The sequence below is a fragment of the Cervus elaphus genome, chromosome 22 (genome assembly GCF_910594005.1).
Source record: "Cervus elaphus chromosome 22, mCerEla1.1, whole genome shotgun sequence".
Classification (NCBI taxonomy): domain Eukaryota; kingdom Metazoa; phylum Chordata; class Mammalia; order Artiodactyla; family Cervidae; genus Cervus; species Cervus elaphus.
In genome coordinates this window covers 76,636,353-76,653,144 of record NC_057836.1, presented here as the reverse complement: position 1 = coordinate 76,653,144, position 16,792 = coordinate 76,636,353, and the positions used below count along the sequence as shown (strand labels likewise).

The window sequence follows — 16,792 nt, the reverse complement described above, 5'->3', positions numbered from 1 at the left end:
ACACTGGTCATACTCGTACACATTCTCAGACCCACACAGAAGCTGTGAGTGCCCTCCTGTGCGGTGGAGAACCACGCAGGTGGACGAGGGTTTCTGGTTGTCATCCCTCTCTTCTGCAGCACATTGTGGGGACATCCTGCATGCTCTGCCTCAGTCCATGCCAAATGCACGCAGCCCCTTGGCGCCAACGTAGCCCACGCCCTTGCCCTGCGATCACCTCCCATAGCCCCCAGATGCACCCATCACCAGCCTTTGTGCACCAGCCTCAGCTCCCCCGTGTACTGGAGGGTCACCTCCCACTGGCCCCCGAGGCTGCAGACCAGTCCTGGCCCCTGCAACCCAGCCAACTTCTCAATATGCAATGAGCTGTGACCCCACTCTGGGGAGGGAGCCCCTTCCCCAAGCTCCTGCCCTCTGCCTCAGGGTGGCCCACAGCTCTCTTACACTCATCACTGCCGATCAACTCTTATGTTAACCTCCTCTGGTCCAGTCGCTGTGTGGGTGTCTCTGGATTGGACCCAGACTGATACACACATCTCTCTTACACTTAGCATGTCACATGCACATTCTCTCACACTGTTGCAGACCCACCCCCACCTCCCCCATCTTCTTGCTCATTTAGTGAGACATACCAAGCCTACCCAGCCCTAACTGCAGGCTCACCTCACCAGTGCCCCCTGGTCAGCCCTGGCCATGAGAGGCCATGCACAACTCCCCTGAGGTTCCTTTGACCTCCTTGCTACCCTCGACCGAGGATGTGCTGCCAGTCTGACCATACCAACCCAGATCCAGGCAGGTGCTTCCTAACTGGGCACCCTTGACTAGAGTGAGTGGCAGTCACCGTGGTCATCCCACACAAGGCCCCAGACAACCAATGTCCTAGGACTGCAATGTAAAAGCCAGAATTTGGGGCTCTCAAGAAAAAAACACATGGCAAGATGGTCTGATCTAAGAACTGAGTGGGGTGACAATAGTGCCCACATGTGTGTGCAAGGCAGTACCTTCCCGCAGAATCCACTCACCGGGCAGCCCTGCTCCTGCCTGTGACGAGCACCAGATCCTGCAGATGACAGTTTTATTATGGCCCAGCACAATCTCCTTAACAGACGGTGGTTTCCTAATGCCATCACTTCTGCAGGAACAGGAAGCAGACCTCATGGACTCCTCCCCAGGGACTGCCCCTCTCCCTGAGGGCCAGCTGTCCCTGTGGAGGGTCCCCCTAGCCCCACCGCCCAGACAGCAACTTTTGGCACCATTATCCTCTCCTCGTCCACCCCATGCCCCTCTTCTCATATCCTGTTCACATTTTCTCTTTATTCTAGTTGAATATTTGACATGTACAAGCAGTATATTTTGCAGAACATTTATGTCAAAATAGTGTTCTGCAACAGACACTCATGAACCTGTGGCCAACTTAACTGGACGTTTAGCAACAGTGCTGCCCCTCCCACACGCCCCTTCCACCTCATACACTCACAGAAACATGAATCTGGGTCTTTGTTTCCCTTGCCCCTCTTTTTAAAACACTTTTACCTTATTCTTGAAAGGCACTTCTGCTGGGCAGAGAATTCTGTGTGTGTGAGTGTTCAGTCATGTCCAACTCTTTTGTGACCCCATGGACTGTAGCCTGCCAGGCTCCTCTGTCCATGGAATTTTCCAGGCAAGAATATCTGGAGGGAGTTGCCATTTTCTCCTCCAGGGGATTTTCCCGACCCAGGGATTGAATCTGCATCTCCTGCATTGGCAAGCAGACCCTTTATCAACTGTGCCAACTGGGAAGCCCACTTGGGAAGCCCTGAGACTTCTACAGGACAGTTATTCTGTCCTTCAAAAGCGTGATTCTGCTGTCCTGCTTCTGAGAGCTCTGTACTCGTTCTGATGATTCCCTTCTTGGTTCTCTCTTCTCTCTGGTTGCTTCAGGACCTCCTGTGTTTGGTGCTTTCCTATTTCATTCTGATGAGCCAGCCTGCTCACCCCCATGTGGGTTTCCTCCGTCTCAGCTTATCTTCTAGGTGTTCTCTCCAGAGCATCCTTCAGCAAATGGCAGCCAGTCCCACAGCTCGAATGGCTGCCTCTGGGCCAAGGAATGCCACGTTCACCAGCCCTGACCTCCACCCAAGTACCAGAGACATCCGTACCAACTCGCTCCATCCTCTCCCTCATCTCAGTTCAGCTTAGAGGACCACCTAGCCTCCCTGAGCCCACTCTTTTTTTTTTTTTGGCTGTACTGGATCTTAGTTGTGGCATGCAAGATTTAAGTTCCTGGACCAGGACTGAAGCCAGGCCCCCTGCTTTGGGAGCACAGAGTCTTAGTCACTGGACCACCAGGGAAGTCCCTCCTTGAGACCACTCTTGACCCCATAGGCCACTTGCCCCAGAGCAGCCAGGGTCAGTCAGATCATGTCACAATCTGTCTGAAACAACAAACTAGTGAGTGAAACAACAAATGAATCCAGGAAGGAACAAACTAATACATAAATGGTTTTAAGCACAGAGTGGCGGGGGGAAGGTGGGCGGGAGGTTAACAGCTGGGCACATTTGGAAAACAGTGAGACTTTGGGATAGGAGAGGGGGCAGGGTATCAGAGAGATGGGTGATATCACCTTGGTCAAGACCCCCTGGCTTGGTCTGATAGGCACAGGGAGCCACAGGTGGGTGGCCAGTGGCAGGATGAGTGCAATGGAGCCTCACGGATGCCCCTCCCCGCCCCATGAGGCTCACGTGGGGCACACAGCACCCTCTAGTGCACGACCTGCCTGGGTGAGGCCAGAGTTGGCATTGAGCAAAGAAACCCTGAGGACACCTAAGAACAAAATCACTGACCACGGCTCAGGAAATGATGGCCTGGTAACTGAGGAACACTGCCAACTGGGAGACATTAGGCAGAATGACACACACATGCACACACACACATGTGCACTCTCAGGCAGGGTCACCCTGTAGGATGCTCCACACACCCCACGATCTCCATTTTTTGTCCCAGATGGAGGCTGGTTTTGCAAGGGATTGTAATGTAATTTTGGCTTTTTAGGAAAAAAGCACAGGTCAGGAGAACCAGTGCCTATGAGCGCAGAGAGGGCCCTGCAGGCCAGCCCCACTTTGGCCATAAATGGGGCTGATGGTATGCTCAGTACCTCCTGTGTGTGGCCATAAAACCATCACCACCATCACCACCATTACCCAACCACAATCACCACCCCCAGCTACACCATTACCACTACCATGATCACCACTCTCCCCACAAGCACCATCACCTTCACCCCCCTCACCTACACAGCATCACCACCACCATCACTAACTTCACCTGAACTCCAGGCCCCCACTATATTATCATCCCCACACCCTAACCACTACTGACACCATCACCACCCTCCCCACAACCATCACCTCACACCTTCACCCACCAGCTTCACCACTACTGCTGACCATGCCTACACCATCACCACCCACCATCACTCCACCCTCCAACCATCGCCACCATCATCACTCTGCTAGGCATCCAGAGGCTTCCAAATGAAGCAGCTTTGCCAGGTTTGACCCACATAAGATGTGGGAAGAAAGCTGGACTGGAAAGACCCACAAAGCCAGCCCGGGCCTGTCCTGTTCACTGCTGCATTCCCAGAACCTTGCCTGATGCCTGGCACAGAGCAGGCGAGAAGGGAAGGCCTGGGTGGCCCTTTGAGAGCCAGCCACCTCTGTTCACGGGTCCTGGGCTCAGCTTAGATGTCACAAGCCAGTGCCTCCTTGCAGGGAATATGACAGCTTGCCCCAGTCCTCATGCTGGGAACTGAAGCCTCTCTACAAAATCATCAAGAAAACTCTGGCCTGTGCAGGTGTACCCAAAGCTGAACAGCTAAGTGCATACATGGGTGGTGAATACAAGCCAGGGCTAGCTACTTTACTTGGTGCCCAGTGAGGACACTAATCACCATGAGAGCAGCCTCAATTCCAGTCTTAAATTCCCTCTTCCCAAATGCTGCCAGCAGCCCTCAGTGGACAGCCTGTGTGCCACTGTGGCCACAAGGCTGAGTCGCCTTCCTGGCCCGGACTGGGCACACAACAAAGGCCAGCTGGCACAGAGGCCTGGCACACAAGGAGGAGTGAGCAGCCACCCTGGCACACCCTGGATGCCTGGGGCTCTCCACGCTCCTGAGGATTCTGTCTAGTGCAGAGCCCAGGCACCTGCCTGCCTGTCTGGTCAGGGACTTCACACATAGCCCAGCTCTGCAGGCCTTCCCTCCATCATCCCTTCAGACTGAGCCTCATCGTGTGGTCCACGGTGGGCAGGGCAGGCAATCACATGCAGGGGTACTGTGTCTCCCCACACACCTGTCTGCGTGGGCCCTGCCTGGACAGGGTGGCTGGTGGCCTGGAGAGAGGAGGAGAAACCCGAGGGCCAGGCCTTGCCTCAGAGGCACCACAGACCTGTACGTACAGGTACATTCCTCCACACGTGAAAAGCTCTGACTTGCCCACCTTACCCGAGCTCTTACTGTAGACCTCAGTCTCCCCGTCTGTTTCCCAATTCTGAGGAAGAGAATTCACTTCTTGCTCTCAGAATGGAACTGCAACCAGGCCTAGGTCTCCTGACAACCCCCTCCTCTGCCATGCCATCTATGTAGTCCTCTGCTGATGGGCAGGAAGGGGTCAGGGTGTGGCTGAAGTTTGGGGTAGTGAGGTGTGCAGATGAGATCTGCAGCCCAGCTGCATGGAGCCAGCAGCCCAAATTCCTCCCTTGTGCCCAGGCCCCAACCTTCTGTTCCCAGAGGCCTGAGGGCCAGGCTGCACCTAGCAGGCACCCGTGGCCACCACCCACATCCCCACCCACCCGGACCAGCTGCAACAGCTTCGCTCAGATGATGGACACTCATGCCCAAATGTGATTTCCCAGCTGCCGCTGAGTTACTCACCAGCCTCACTAGCAGTTCCTTCCAGCTTCTATGCAAAGGAAACTGCGAATTAGATTACAATTAATTTCTTTACCCAGGGCAAAGCCTGACTGGAAAAAGACTGGCCACCCAAGTGGCCTGATGATGACTGTTCTGCAGGTCACCAGGCTCCCTTGGCTCTGGGGTTCCTGTGCTTTGTAACCCCAGCCAACGGCAGGTGTATCAGCCCCGGCCTGGTCAGGTCAGCCCTGGCGACTGGCCAGGACATCCCAGGCTTTGACTCTGGTGCTGCTGCCCAGCAACTGTCCCCCTCTCACCCAGCAGGGCACTATGACTCAGATCTCAACAAATGTGTCACCTCATTGGACCTCCTTGAACAGCCATGGTCCTGCCCCTTTCTGCCCCTCCCCCCAGCACCGGTCTCGCCCAGCCCAGGTTTACCATTAACCAGCAAGGGCTTCCCCGAAGGTTCATCAGGTAAAGAATCTGCCTGTGATGCAGGAGACACAGGTTCGATCCTTGGCTCGGGAAGATCCCCTGGAGGAGGAAATGGCAACCTACTCCAGTATTCTTGCCTGGAGAATCCCATGGACAGAGGAGTCTGATGGGCTACAGTCTATGGCATTGCAAAGAGTTGGATTTAACTCAGCAAGAGTGAGACTTCTTTATTGGGTTCGCCAAAAAGGTCGTTTGAGTTTTTAATGCATGATATTACAGAAAAACCCAAACGAACTTTTTGGCAAGCCAATGCATTCTTCCCGAGAGGCTCTATTCCAAATGCTTCACGTGCATCACCCTACTAATGGACATGACAACTGCCAGAGGTAAGGACAACTTCTGGTTCCTGTCTTAGAGCAAGGAAACCAAGGCAGAGAGAGGCTACCTTGCCCAAGGCTGTACAGAGTGAGTGAGCCAGGACTTAAGGGTTCTACTCTTAGGTATACATGGCCACCAGGCTCCTCTGCTCGGTGACGGCTGTGCACACACATGTGGAAAAGCCAGGGCACCATGACCTGGGACTCCAGGCCACCCATCCACCTGCTTGCTGACCAGGTGGAAAATGCAACCTAAATAATCCTCCATAGTCTTCTTCAGTCTCCTCAAAAATGCAGGTGCCCTTAAAAGTCTCCTCGTGGAAATTTGCTCTTTCATATCTCAGTGAAACAGAGCAAAGGCCCAGGAAGGCGTGAACAGGGGGGAGTTTGCTCAGCCAGCGCTGTCCAACAGGGACAGACATGGTCAAGGCTGCTGAGTGTGCAGGTACCTGGGGATGCTGGGGGCCTGATGTGCCCATGCCCCCTGGACACAGGACTGAGCCTTGAGGGGTCCTTTTCTTTGCTGCTGTTAGATCCTACTATTCGATACCTGGGTTGGGAAGATCCCCTGGAGGAGGAAATGGCAACCCACGCCAGTATTCTTGCCTGGAGAATCCCATGGACAGAGGAGCCTGGAGGGCTAGAGTCCATGTGGTTGCAAAGAGTAGGATACAACTGAGCATGTGTGCGTGCACACGTGCACATGCATGCACGTACACACACACATTTCACCTTCAGAAGTGAGTCTAGATACAAAGGAGAGATTTCAGTGTGACTCGTGAAAGCAGAGAGACAAGTGCAGAGCCAGGCCCAGGCCACGCTCCTTCTCTGTCTTCCTGCATGGCCCACTCAGTGCTCAGCCTCTCTGCATCTGTTCCCAGCTGTGAACAAGGACAGGGACCCTCCCTGGAAGGGCTGCTGGGACCAAGCACCTACTGGTGGGAGCCAGAGCCACTTCTCCTCTTTTCTCCCTCTCTTTTTTTTTTTTTTGCAAAGAACTTGTGGTTTATTAAAGACAACTTGTCGTCAGCAGCATTTATTCAAAGAACAAAACAAATGAAAAAATAAAATCAGACTAACATTCTGACCCTTAGAGTGAGACTAACTGAATTCATTCAGCCCAGTGTCCAGAATCCTAGGGGCAGCTTCCCAAGGAGGAAGCCTTGGAGTCTCGGGGTCTCTTGGCACCTCCCTTGAGAGTCTTGCCGGGGGGTGGGGGCGTGGAAATTGCCAAGGGTAATTCTTCCCTTTGGAGGAGTTCAGTCTAACCTGGGTATGGTCCCTGTGCTCTTTTGACCTTCATCACAAAGTCAAGGAGAGGACACTGGACCCAGGTCTGCCACTGAGGCAAATCAGATGCAGTGATGCAGGACGGTCCCAGGAAAGAGGAGGGCAGAGGGACAGGCGAGAGGGAATGCACTGGGGTCCTGGTCAGTGTCTGCTGGGTCACAGGCTGCGGCCCCAGCCTCGGGCTGTGAAGGGATCACGCAGGGGCTGACCACCAGCAGACGAGTTCTGGTACAAGGGTGACCCAGGCTGCTGGGAGGATGTGTGTTTCTGCCTCATACTGGTGTGGTGTCTTTACACACTAGTTCTCCCTTACACTCAGTTCTACCACAGAGCTCAGAGCTCCCCCAGCCAGGACCTTCTGGAAAACCAGGAAGGTCCCAGAAGGCAGGGAGAGAGGATGCTGATTGACTCTGGAAGGTCAGGAAGACCATGTCTCCAACCTGCTTCCTCCTTTCCAGCCTTACCCTTCATTTCCAAACCAAGCACTTGCCAACCTGCAATAAATAACCAGGAGTCTGAATAAAGAGCAAAAATCTCCCAGATACTGTGTGGGAAGAGGAAGAAAAAGGGAAGCATACAAAGTCCCAGAAGCATCCACAGGACAGCCTGGCAAGGAGCCGCCTCCTCCCTGACTCCTGAATGAGACCTCCTTGGGCCCACAAAGGCTTCCTGATAACCCCCCAGTCAAGATCTTCCCACCCTGAGCAGGGTCCCAGCACTCGTGCAGCTTCTGGGTGCGAGGGGTGTGGCACACTGCTTTGGTACATTCTGCTGTCCCAGGAAAACAGCTTCAAGGAACTGGCAGTACGACATCACATAGCTGCAATCATGGTAATCAACTTACGCCAGATCAGCCTGGTTATTTTTAGAGTCTGGATTGAGGTGAAGAGTTGACTCGTTGGAAAAGACCCTGATGCTAGGAGGGATTGGGGTCAGGAGGAGAAGGGGACGACAGAGGATGAGATGTCTGGATGGCATCACTGACTCGATGGGCATGAATTTGAGTAAACTCCGGGAGTTGGTGATGGACAGGGAGGCCTGGCGTGCTGCGATTCATGAGGTCGCAAAGAATCGGACACAACTGAGCGACTGAACTGAACTGAACCGAAGACAGGGCAGCCCTGGGTTCTTCTATTGCTCAGTCCTGCCTTGTCAAGTGGGCTGAGTAGGTCACTGGTCCCCAGAACCTTGCATCTTCCTCCCCAGCCCCAGATCTTCTACAGAATGATCCTTGGGCACTGGCATCTCACTTATAAGAAGGGACACCATTGCTTCTGGGACATTTGAGCTCAATGTGGCTTTAAGGTCTCTGTCTTCTGAGACTATCCTTAGGGTCCCAGTGGGGTCACAATGACTCAACCCCACAGAAGGACACTGAATGAAGCCATGTCCTCTTCAAAAGGGACCTGGGGTTCAGACACTGAAATGTCTCTGGCCAAAAGCTGCTTCTTGGCAACACCTGGTGGAAATTTGATAAAGCAAAGTAAACTCAACAACAAAAGAAGGTCCACCCAATTGAAACAGGGGCAAAATAGTTGCTTCCCCCCAAAAGATACAAATGGCCAAGAAGGAAGTAAAAAGACTCTCAGCATCACTGATAATTAAGAAAAAGCAAATCAAAACCATAGGTGAGGACACTGCTTGTATCCAAGAAGATTGATACAATTTAAAAATATAAACAGAAACTAACATGTGTTGGTGAGGATGTGGTAAAACTAGAACTCTCACACACAGCTGGTAAAATTGTAAAATGTTTCAGTTGTTATCAGAAAATAGCTTGGCAGTTCCTCAGAAAAGAGCTTGGCAGTTCCTCAGAAAAGTTGAAATTATCACATGACCCAGCAATTCTACCCCAAAATAAACACCTAAGAGAACTGAAAACAGGGATTCAAACAGATACTCACACAAAAATATCCACAGCAGCATTATTCACAAAAGTCAAAAGATGTAAACAACCCAAATGTCCACCAAGAGATGAATGAATAAATAAATGTGATACATGTTGCATTGGCCCTAAAGTTCATAAACCCAAACAAACTTCCTGGCCAACCCAATACATGCAATGTAATATTACTCACCCTTAAAAAGGAATGAAATACCAATACATGCTACAACACGGATATACCTCCAACCAAGTAAAAGGAGCCTGATACAAATGAAAGGTCAATTTATTTTAAATATCCAAAATAGACAAGCCCATAGAGACAGGTGCAGAGTGGCAGTTACCAGGGGCTAGTGTGGGGGGACTAGGCGCACTGCCTAATGGGTATGGGGTTTTCTTTGGGGGGTTAACAATAATGTTCTGGAACTACACAGGGGTGATGAATATGCAATGCTGTGAATGTACTAAATCCCACTCAACTGTTCACTCTAATTTTGTTATGTGAATTTCATACCTCAAAAGAAGTGAATTTTAATTGTTTACCACCCTGTTCTTCCCCCCATCTCCGCAGGAGAGACCACCCTGGAAGAGGCAGGGGCACAAGTGCAGAGCGGACCCCAGGAGCCTGCACAGGTGCCCCAGTGTGCATCCCACCAAACCACCATGCTCTCCTCTGCACACTGGCTTCTCTTGCAGCGAAAAGGACCCTGTGATGGGATTCCAGCCTGTGGAAATGGGCAAAGAGCCCAGGGCCCTAGAAACCCGACTCCTCAGAGCTCTGGGCCCCTCTTGTGCACACAGTCAGGTGTGGAGTGGCTGCCAAGGGCAGGGGGCGGGGAGCAGGAGACAAATGAACAGTGTTGAGACGTTGAGACTGGGGGTTTCTGTCACCCCCAAGTTCATAGTCTTTCCTGCTCACATAGGTACAGGGGATAGGAGGCTGCAGAAGAAGATTCAAGAGGGTCCCAGGGGAGACTTCTCAAGGCTCTGTGGAGTCACATGTGTGATCTCCTGTAAAGATCCCCTGCAGGTGCCAATCTGATGAGGAGGCTCAACCCAGTGGCAAAGCATGTGCTCACAGCACAGAGTACACGGTCACCTTGCACCCATGTCATGGCCAAGAGGTGGCGGAATGGAGTGCTGATTCCATCCTTTCTCCTTCCCAGAAAGAAAAAAAAAGAGCATCAGATGCACCATGGACAATGCTGGAAAGGCAGGATAGGGGAGGAGGGAAGGAGAAAGCACACTCTGAACCAGCCCCTCAGCTTCTGGGTCTTTCCCTGTTTCACCGTATCTGTGTCTTTGACTGTTTCAGGGGTAGAAAAACTTGAGAAAGAAACTCCATAAACTCTTTCCCTCCACTCGGACTCCCACCACCACGCTGTGCACCCCAGATCGCCCCCCACCCCCACACCTGTCTCACTCTCAGGTTCTGGCACACAGAACATATATCTTCCCAAGCATTTTCCAGGCTGTTAGTTAAAGCTTAGGAACTTATAGTTTTTCTTTTCCTTTTTTTTTTTTTTTTGTTAATTAAAGCTTAGGAACTTACATGGTTTCTTTCCCCCTTTTGCTAAGACTAAGAACCACTGGAGTTTTCTGGCAATCCCATAGGCAGGAATGGGGGACTAGAACCAGTTCTGATGTCCATTGTCTCACCAGAGAGGTTCTGACTGTTTCAGAAGCCAAATTGTTTCTTCAATCACAGGGCAGTCAGAGCTGGTAATCAGGGCACAGCTTGGAGCTCTGCCTCCCTCTCCCGGCCACCCTGCCCCTTAGATACTTCTCTGGAGCCCAGGGCCCTGTGGAACCCAGACAGTAGCTCCCAGGTCAGAAGAGTGAAGGCTTAAGATGGGGATAAAGTAAAGTCCCAGTACCTGAATCTGGGGGCAGTGGGCTGGGGCCCCCAGGACGTGGGTCTGCAGGGGCAGGGGTGTCTTCCCTGAGTGGGTCCCAGAACTGATCCCTGCCTGCCACAGAGGCCCCCAGTCCCACTAGGTATCCTTGATGTCATGGAGAGCCTGCATCGGCCGGACCAACAGGTGGGCACACACCTGTCCAGGTGCACAGGTGACCTTTCTACAGTGGTACCTTGGCTGCTATACTCTGTGGAGCCGCTCACCAGGCAAAAGCAAACAGAGGTGTTTGCTCAGGGCTGGCCACCTGCTCTCCTTGAGGGCCCAGGTGGTGCCTGATCTGCCTTCCCCAAGCTCCTGCTGGCGTCATCACACCCACAACCATGCTTTCTAGGGGGTATCAGTTCTACCTCCCTGCTCTCTCTCGCCCCACCCTACCTTGCCCAGGGTCTTGCAGTGGACAGCTGATAGGGCCACTGGCTTTCAGGCTCCAGCCTCAGGGACAGGTGCCAGGGGCTCCCACAATTACCCAGCTGTGAGGCCAGAGCTTGATGGAAGCCCAGGTCTCGTCTGGTCCAGAGCTTGGGAAGGCGGATGGTGGGAGAATTGGGAGGTGAAGCCAGGCAGGAAGTGGGCCCCGTCCACAGGGGCTCCCAGGGCTTCAGCCCAAAGAGGACAATACCCTCAGGTCCTCTCAGGTATGGCGGAGCTCTGTCTTGGGAGCCACAGCCTCCCTTGAGCATGGGAACACGGTGGTCGGGGAGGGGGACCTGCGCTGCCAGTCCGCTGCTCTGGGGTAGGGAGGGAAAGCCATGTGGGCTCTGGAGGCCTGAGTCTTCATACCCCTTCAAGCCCCTCTGAGACTACCCAGGTCATGGCCCTGGGTGATCTCTCTGAGTCACACCAACCCCCCAGTCTTCCAGGAGCTGAAGCATGCCCACCCATAAAGCATAGCACTCTGCCCTTGAAGACCCAGGGGAAGCAAGTGAGAAGGCAGGAGGGAGGGAGGGAGGGAGGGGGATGTCCTCCACTGCCTTCACACCCTGTGGCCCAAGCCCAGAAGGGCCCCTTTCCTGCCTGGCAGCCCACCATCCCTGCTTCCACCCGGCCCCACAGCCTGCCTTCTGCCATGCACTTCCATTTGATATCACACACACACATTTGAGATAAATGACAGCTTGGCGCTTCCTTTACTGCCCATTTCTCCTATATGGAGACAGCTCTGAGGTCAAAGTCACCTTCTGCATTCTCCCCGGGTGCACCCCTAGTCCTGGAGAAGCTGCCTGGGTAGCAGGTGGTCCCTCGGAGCGTGTATGTGGGCTGCTCACCAGTACTGTTATTGTTACTATTAAGTCACTCTCTCAGAAAAAACAATTGCAGAAATCAGGAGGAAGAAGAGAAAGAAATGAAGAGGAGAAGATGAGGGACTGGAGCCTGAACACAACCCCCACATGAGGAAGTGTCCTCCCCCACATCCACAGGAAGGGGGTGGGTCTCCAGAGTGGAGACTAGCCACTTCTTCAGGATAGAAGGAAGCAATACCGTTGTTGGGGGGCACTTCTCCGGCTCTGCCTCTTTCCTGGGGAGCCCAGTGGGCACTTTCTTCTCCCAGAATGTCCTGGAGTCCAGGTAAGGAGACACAGTCATACCCATGTGCCCTGAAGCCCAGCCCCTGCCCTCCCCCACTCCTCAGCACAGTGGCTTCTGTCAGGTTCTAGGTCCCCAGGCAGAGGCGGGTACAAGGGTCACACTCTCAGCCTACACCACTAGCACGCTCCCTCCCCTGGGGCCAGTTATGACAGGATCCTACCTGGAGGCAGTTCCTGGACCTGTAGGACTCCCAGACATCAGCTACAGTAGCAGTCCCATCTGAGAATCAGCCAGAGTCCTGCGGGCTCCTGACTCAGGTGTTGGGGAGCATGGCAGCACACTTCCGTCCCAGACCCAGGCCAGGCTGTCCCTCGGGCCCCTGGAGCACCCCACCAGAGGGTGACCAGTGGGTGAGCAGACTCAGGGCCACCTTCCCCACACCCATCCCCGGACTCCTCCTGAGCCCTGTTGCAGGTCCCCACCACCGCTGGCCCAGAGGAGGGGCTTGCTGAAAACCAGAGGACCAGGGCCACAGAGTCATGAAGTCCTCTTCACGGGCTCAGGTACACGGGCTGTGGGAGCCTCAGTTTTCTTACCTATGAAATGGGAATACAAGGCCACATCCCTCAGGGTTTCAGGAGGATACAGTGAGTAGCAGACAGGCGGTGCTGAGCACAGGATCAGCATGCTGTGGGCCCCCTGGGGTGGCTGTTGCTGGCATCACCTTATCCAGTTAAGACCAATAGGCAGAGGGCACCTCTTTTGGGTCACAGGGGGAGAAGCCCTCAGGCAAGGCAGCAGTTTCCTGCCCCCCCCACCCCACTTCCGCTTGGCACCCCATACTTCAGGTTAACAGATCCCATAATTTTTCATTTGTTTTCTCCTCCCCTGGCTAAAAGGCCATTAGCACCCCATTAGGTAAAAGAATCCCATTTTCTTCACACCACCAAGGAAACAGTGATTTACTTAGCCATCCTTAATGCAATTCTGCAGAATAAAGGCAATTTTGCAATGGTCTCAATAAACTTCCCCATTTGCTCTCTGCTTGCAGACCCTACTCTTAGGAGCCTACCAGCTGACCCAGCCCCTTGCTCCCTCAGAAGGCTGGACTCTGCTAGGGCCCAGGACAGTCAGTGTGGAGCACAGGCAGCTCTCAGAGGCCAGAAGGGCTTAGGGGGACCCAGGTGAGCCTGATGAAGCACACCACCACTCGTCCCTGGCCAGAGAGGGAAGGGGCAGAAAGAGAAACAAAGAGGTCGGCAGAGCAGTCTTCCTGGCTGAGGGGCTGTGCTGGCACCTGCTGGTCCCAGCAAAAGTGGCACACCCAGGTCCAACTGCAGAGGGGCAGGGCCCACAGCCTGGAGAGCAGGCTGGAAGTCATGGCCAGTACTGGGAGTGAGAGGCCCCAGGGGCGTGCAGGCACAGGGGGCAGGTCTCTCCTTGTGGGCAGAGGTACTGAGCAAAACGGGAACCCAGAAGCCAGGCCAGGAAGATGGGAGGTGCGAGGCCTCATGAGGAAGAGCAGGGAGAAGGTGCTGGGTGAGCAGTCAGCCTGAGACATTCAGGGAGAGCCCTGGAAGCTGGGAATCAGTCTCTTCATCCATCCACGGGGACATCTGTACCTGCACTGGAGCAGTAAAACGCCACACACTCTTCTGAGAACAACTTCTAGATGGGTCCAGGATGCCCCAGGTGGACAGGCTGTGCCCCCTGGGTGTGAATAGGGAGGAGCAGGTGTCCCTGTGTATACACATGGGGGTCACAATGTGTGGGAGTAGCAGGGAGGGGGGCTGGGTTTCCCAGATAAGGGTGTAGTGTGAGGGGCCGAGCATGGGTGTGAGTGTGTCCACAGGCCTCATGATCACATATCCTTGAGAAAGGGCAGTGGTGTCTCGGTGATCACCAAGAGTGAGCATGAGAGTGTGTGAGCATGGATTCAAGAGTGTGTGTGTGTGCCCATGTGTGCCCTCACACAGATACCAGAGTGTGGGTGAGGAGTACTGCCCTACTCTGGGAGTCTGTGTCTGGGATGGCGCCTTTTTCTGAAGGCGTGTGAATTCTTACACAATGAGAGTGTGTACACATGGAGAGGGGCACACACTAGGGGTCTGGTGATGTCCTATGACCTTGGTCTGAGCACCCCTGAGCCCTCTAGCCCATCCCTGCCAGCTCTGAGGCAGTGCTTTCCTTCCCCAACACTGGGGTCCAGGCCACTGCCGCTCCATCTGGTTGCCTCCCTACCCTGCCTCTCATCAGTCATCCAGCACAGAAGAGAGCTTCCAGTCTGGGGGAGGTAGGTCTAGGCCAGCAGGGAGGGCTTTCATCCCCTAGAGACCCAGCCCATACCCCAGGTAAGAGGCACGGCCACTGAAGGGCTGCATCCAAAGGGGCCGCCCTGAGGCCGGGCTACTCCCAGCCTGGGTGAGTCCCGGAGCAGTGGCCCTGGCTCACTTGCGGCAGTCTGGAGCGCCACACTGAGAGAGCTCCAGAACTGCCACTCTGAGTAGTGTGCCCGCAGGCCTCTCCAAACGCCCAGCTGTCTCCTCCTGAGTACCGCGGGGCCACCTCTCCACTCTCAGTGTCGTCAATCAGTTTCTCACTCATCCTGTTGGAAGAGTGGGTGGGGCAGGAGACCTGCTTTCCCTGGATTGGAGGGCCTTTCTCCCACCACCCAACTCCTTAAGTCCAGGCTGTGAAAAAGCCACTTGCATTCCTACCAAGTGTCACAGGTCCATGCTAGCAGCCCCGCTCCCAGTCCAGTCCTCCTAGCCTCAGCTGGACACCTTGGCTAAGCACAGGAGAGGCATGGGAAGTCCTCTTCTAGGTTCTGAGGCCACCAAGTCCACCCTGGCTTCGGCCTCTCACCTGATCACCCGCCCATTACTACAAAGTTGCAACGCAGAGTTACAAGAGATCTTCTGAAGGCCTTGTCTGTGTTTACTTCTGCGGAGTCTTCATCCTTCTTCTGTCTGTTTCCGCCTCACAGCACCCTGACCCCAGACTCCCAATGCTTCCCCCATTCTTCCCCGGGGCATGGGAAGGATTTCTCCCCTGCCTTTCCTGTGATGGGCTGGGGGCCCATCCTAGTGTAAGTATCTGACTCTTGAGTTTAGGATCCAGTCATACAAATGAAACCTTGGGCAGGCCTGTGAACCCACCGTCTGTGCAGGACCCAGGGCCAGAAGCAGGGAACCACTCACTGCCTCTTGTATTCCCAAAGGCTGAAGGGAAAGGTGGGGAAGGGTGGTGGGGGCTACTCTCAGAGGGAAATTTAGTACATACATATAAGTATTTAAGAAAAAGAAATCAGGGACAATTTGAGAGAAACTAAAATTCGTGGCCACGGGGGGGCAGGGGGTAAGGAGCAGATTCCACAGCCTTGGGGTTCATTCATCTGTTGAGAGTTTTGGAGGTGGGGGCAGTGACCAGCCTCTGCAAAGCCACTTCGAATCCTCCCAGCACTGATGCTGACAACACACAGCCCTACTCCACTCCAGGATGGTAAAAGCGCTTGGTGCATGTTGGCCCCGAACTGTCAAATGGTGCCAAAGGCTGCACCTTCAGGTACCCCTGCGGGGCAGCAACAGGGGACTCTAAAGAAGCGGGTGGGACTGGAGCCAGGGCCGGTGGCGCTGGGCCAGCCTGAGCGGGCCCTCGAGGGCAGCCTCCCTAAAAACCACAGGCTTGGGGGATTTTTAAGAAGTAGGGTGGCAAAAACTCACAAGGAAAAGCAACCGTTTTAAAAAGATCAGATCCCCTCCGCTCTCACCTGAGAGAGGATATCAGAGCTGGAGGAGAAACGCACTGACGTGGAGTGTGACAAGGAAACCAAAATGGAGCAATCGTTTACAGAAACACAACTCCTCCTGCCCCAGTGGCAGGCTTTTTAGGGCTACCTTACCCGTCCTCCCCTACCTGCACCGAAACGCCAACAAGATCCGCTTGGTTTCCCCCGAGACGCTGCTGTGGCCCGAGGCGCAACCAGGCAGGCGAGCGTGGCTGCGACTCAGGCCCTGGGCACAGGCGCCTGGCCCGTGTCCGGCTCCGGCCGAGACCCACCCAGCCTGGGGCCCGAGGCGCGCTGCCTGCCACACCACCCCACTCCCAGTGGAGCCCAAGTGGCCAGTAACTGCCTGGCCCGCTGCCCGCCGCGAACAGAAAGGCATTTTCAAACGCGTCCACTCCACCGCGCGGCTCCAACTTCACCCCGGCCGCTGCGGGCACCAGTCCTCGACAGAACTCACCTTCCCCGAGCAGGGGCAGCAGCAGAAGCAGCAACCGCAGCCCCACGGCGCTGGCCGTCGCCTTCGCCATCGCCGATGGATGCTGCGGCTGCGGCGAGAGGGCCGCTTCCTTGGGCTGGGGGGCTCAGCAGCGGGGTGCGGCGCTCAGCACCGCCCGTCCTGGAGCAGAGGACACAGTGAACACTGCGGGCACCGAGCGTCAGGGCGCGGGCTCCAGGGCACTCTC

At 54.5% G+C, this 16,792-nt stretch overlaps 1 protein-coding gene across 1 annotated transcript in view; it reads right to left on the bottom strand.

Moving 5' to 3' along the window:
• LOC122680622 (proto-oncogene tyrosine-protein kinase receptor Ret-like) overlaps nt 1-16,792 on the bottom strand; it is a 53,950-nt gene that overhangs the window by 36,308 nt on the left and 850 nt on the right. Inside the window, 1 exon segment of the mRNA XM_043882210.1 lies at nt 16,567-16,725. Coding sequence (XP_043738145.1) covers nt 16,567-16,636 — 70 coding nt within the window. The 5' untranslated portion in view covers nt 16,637-16,725.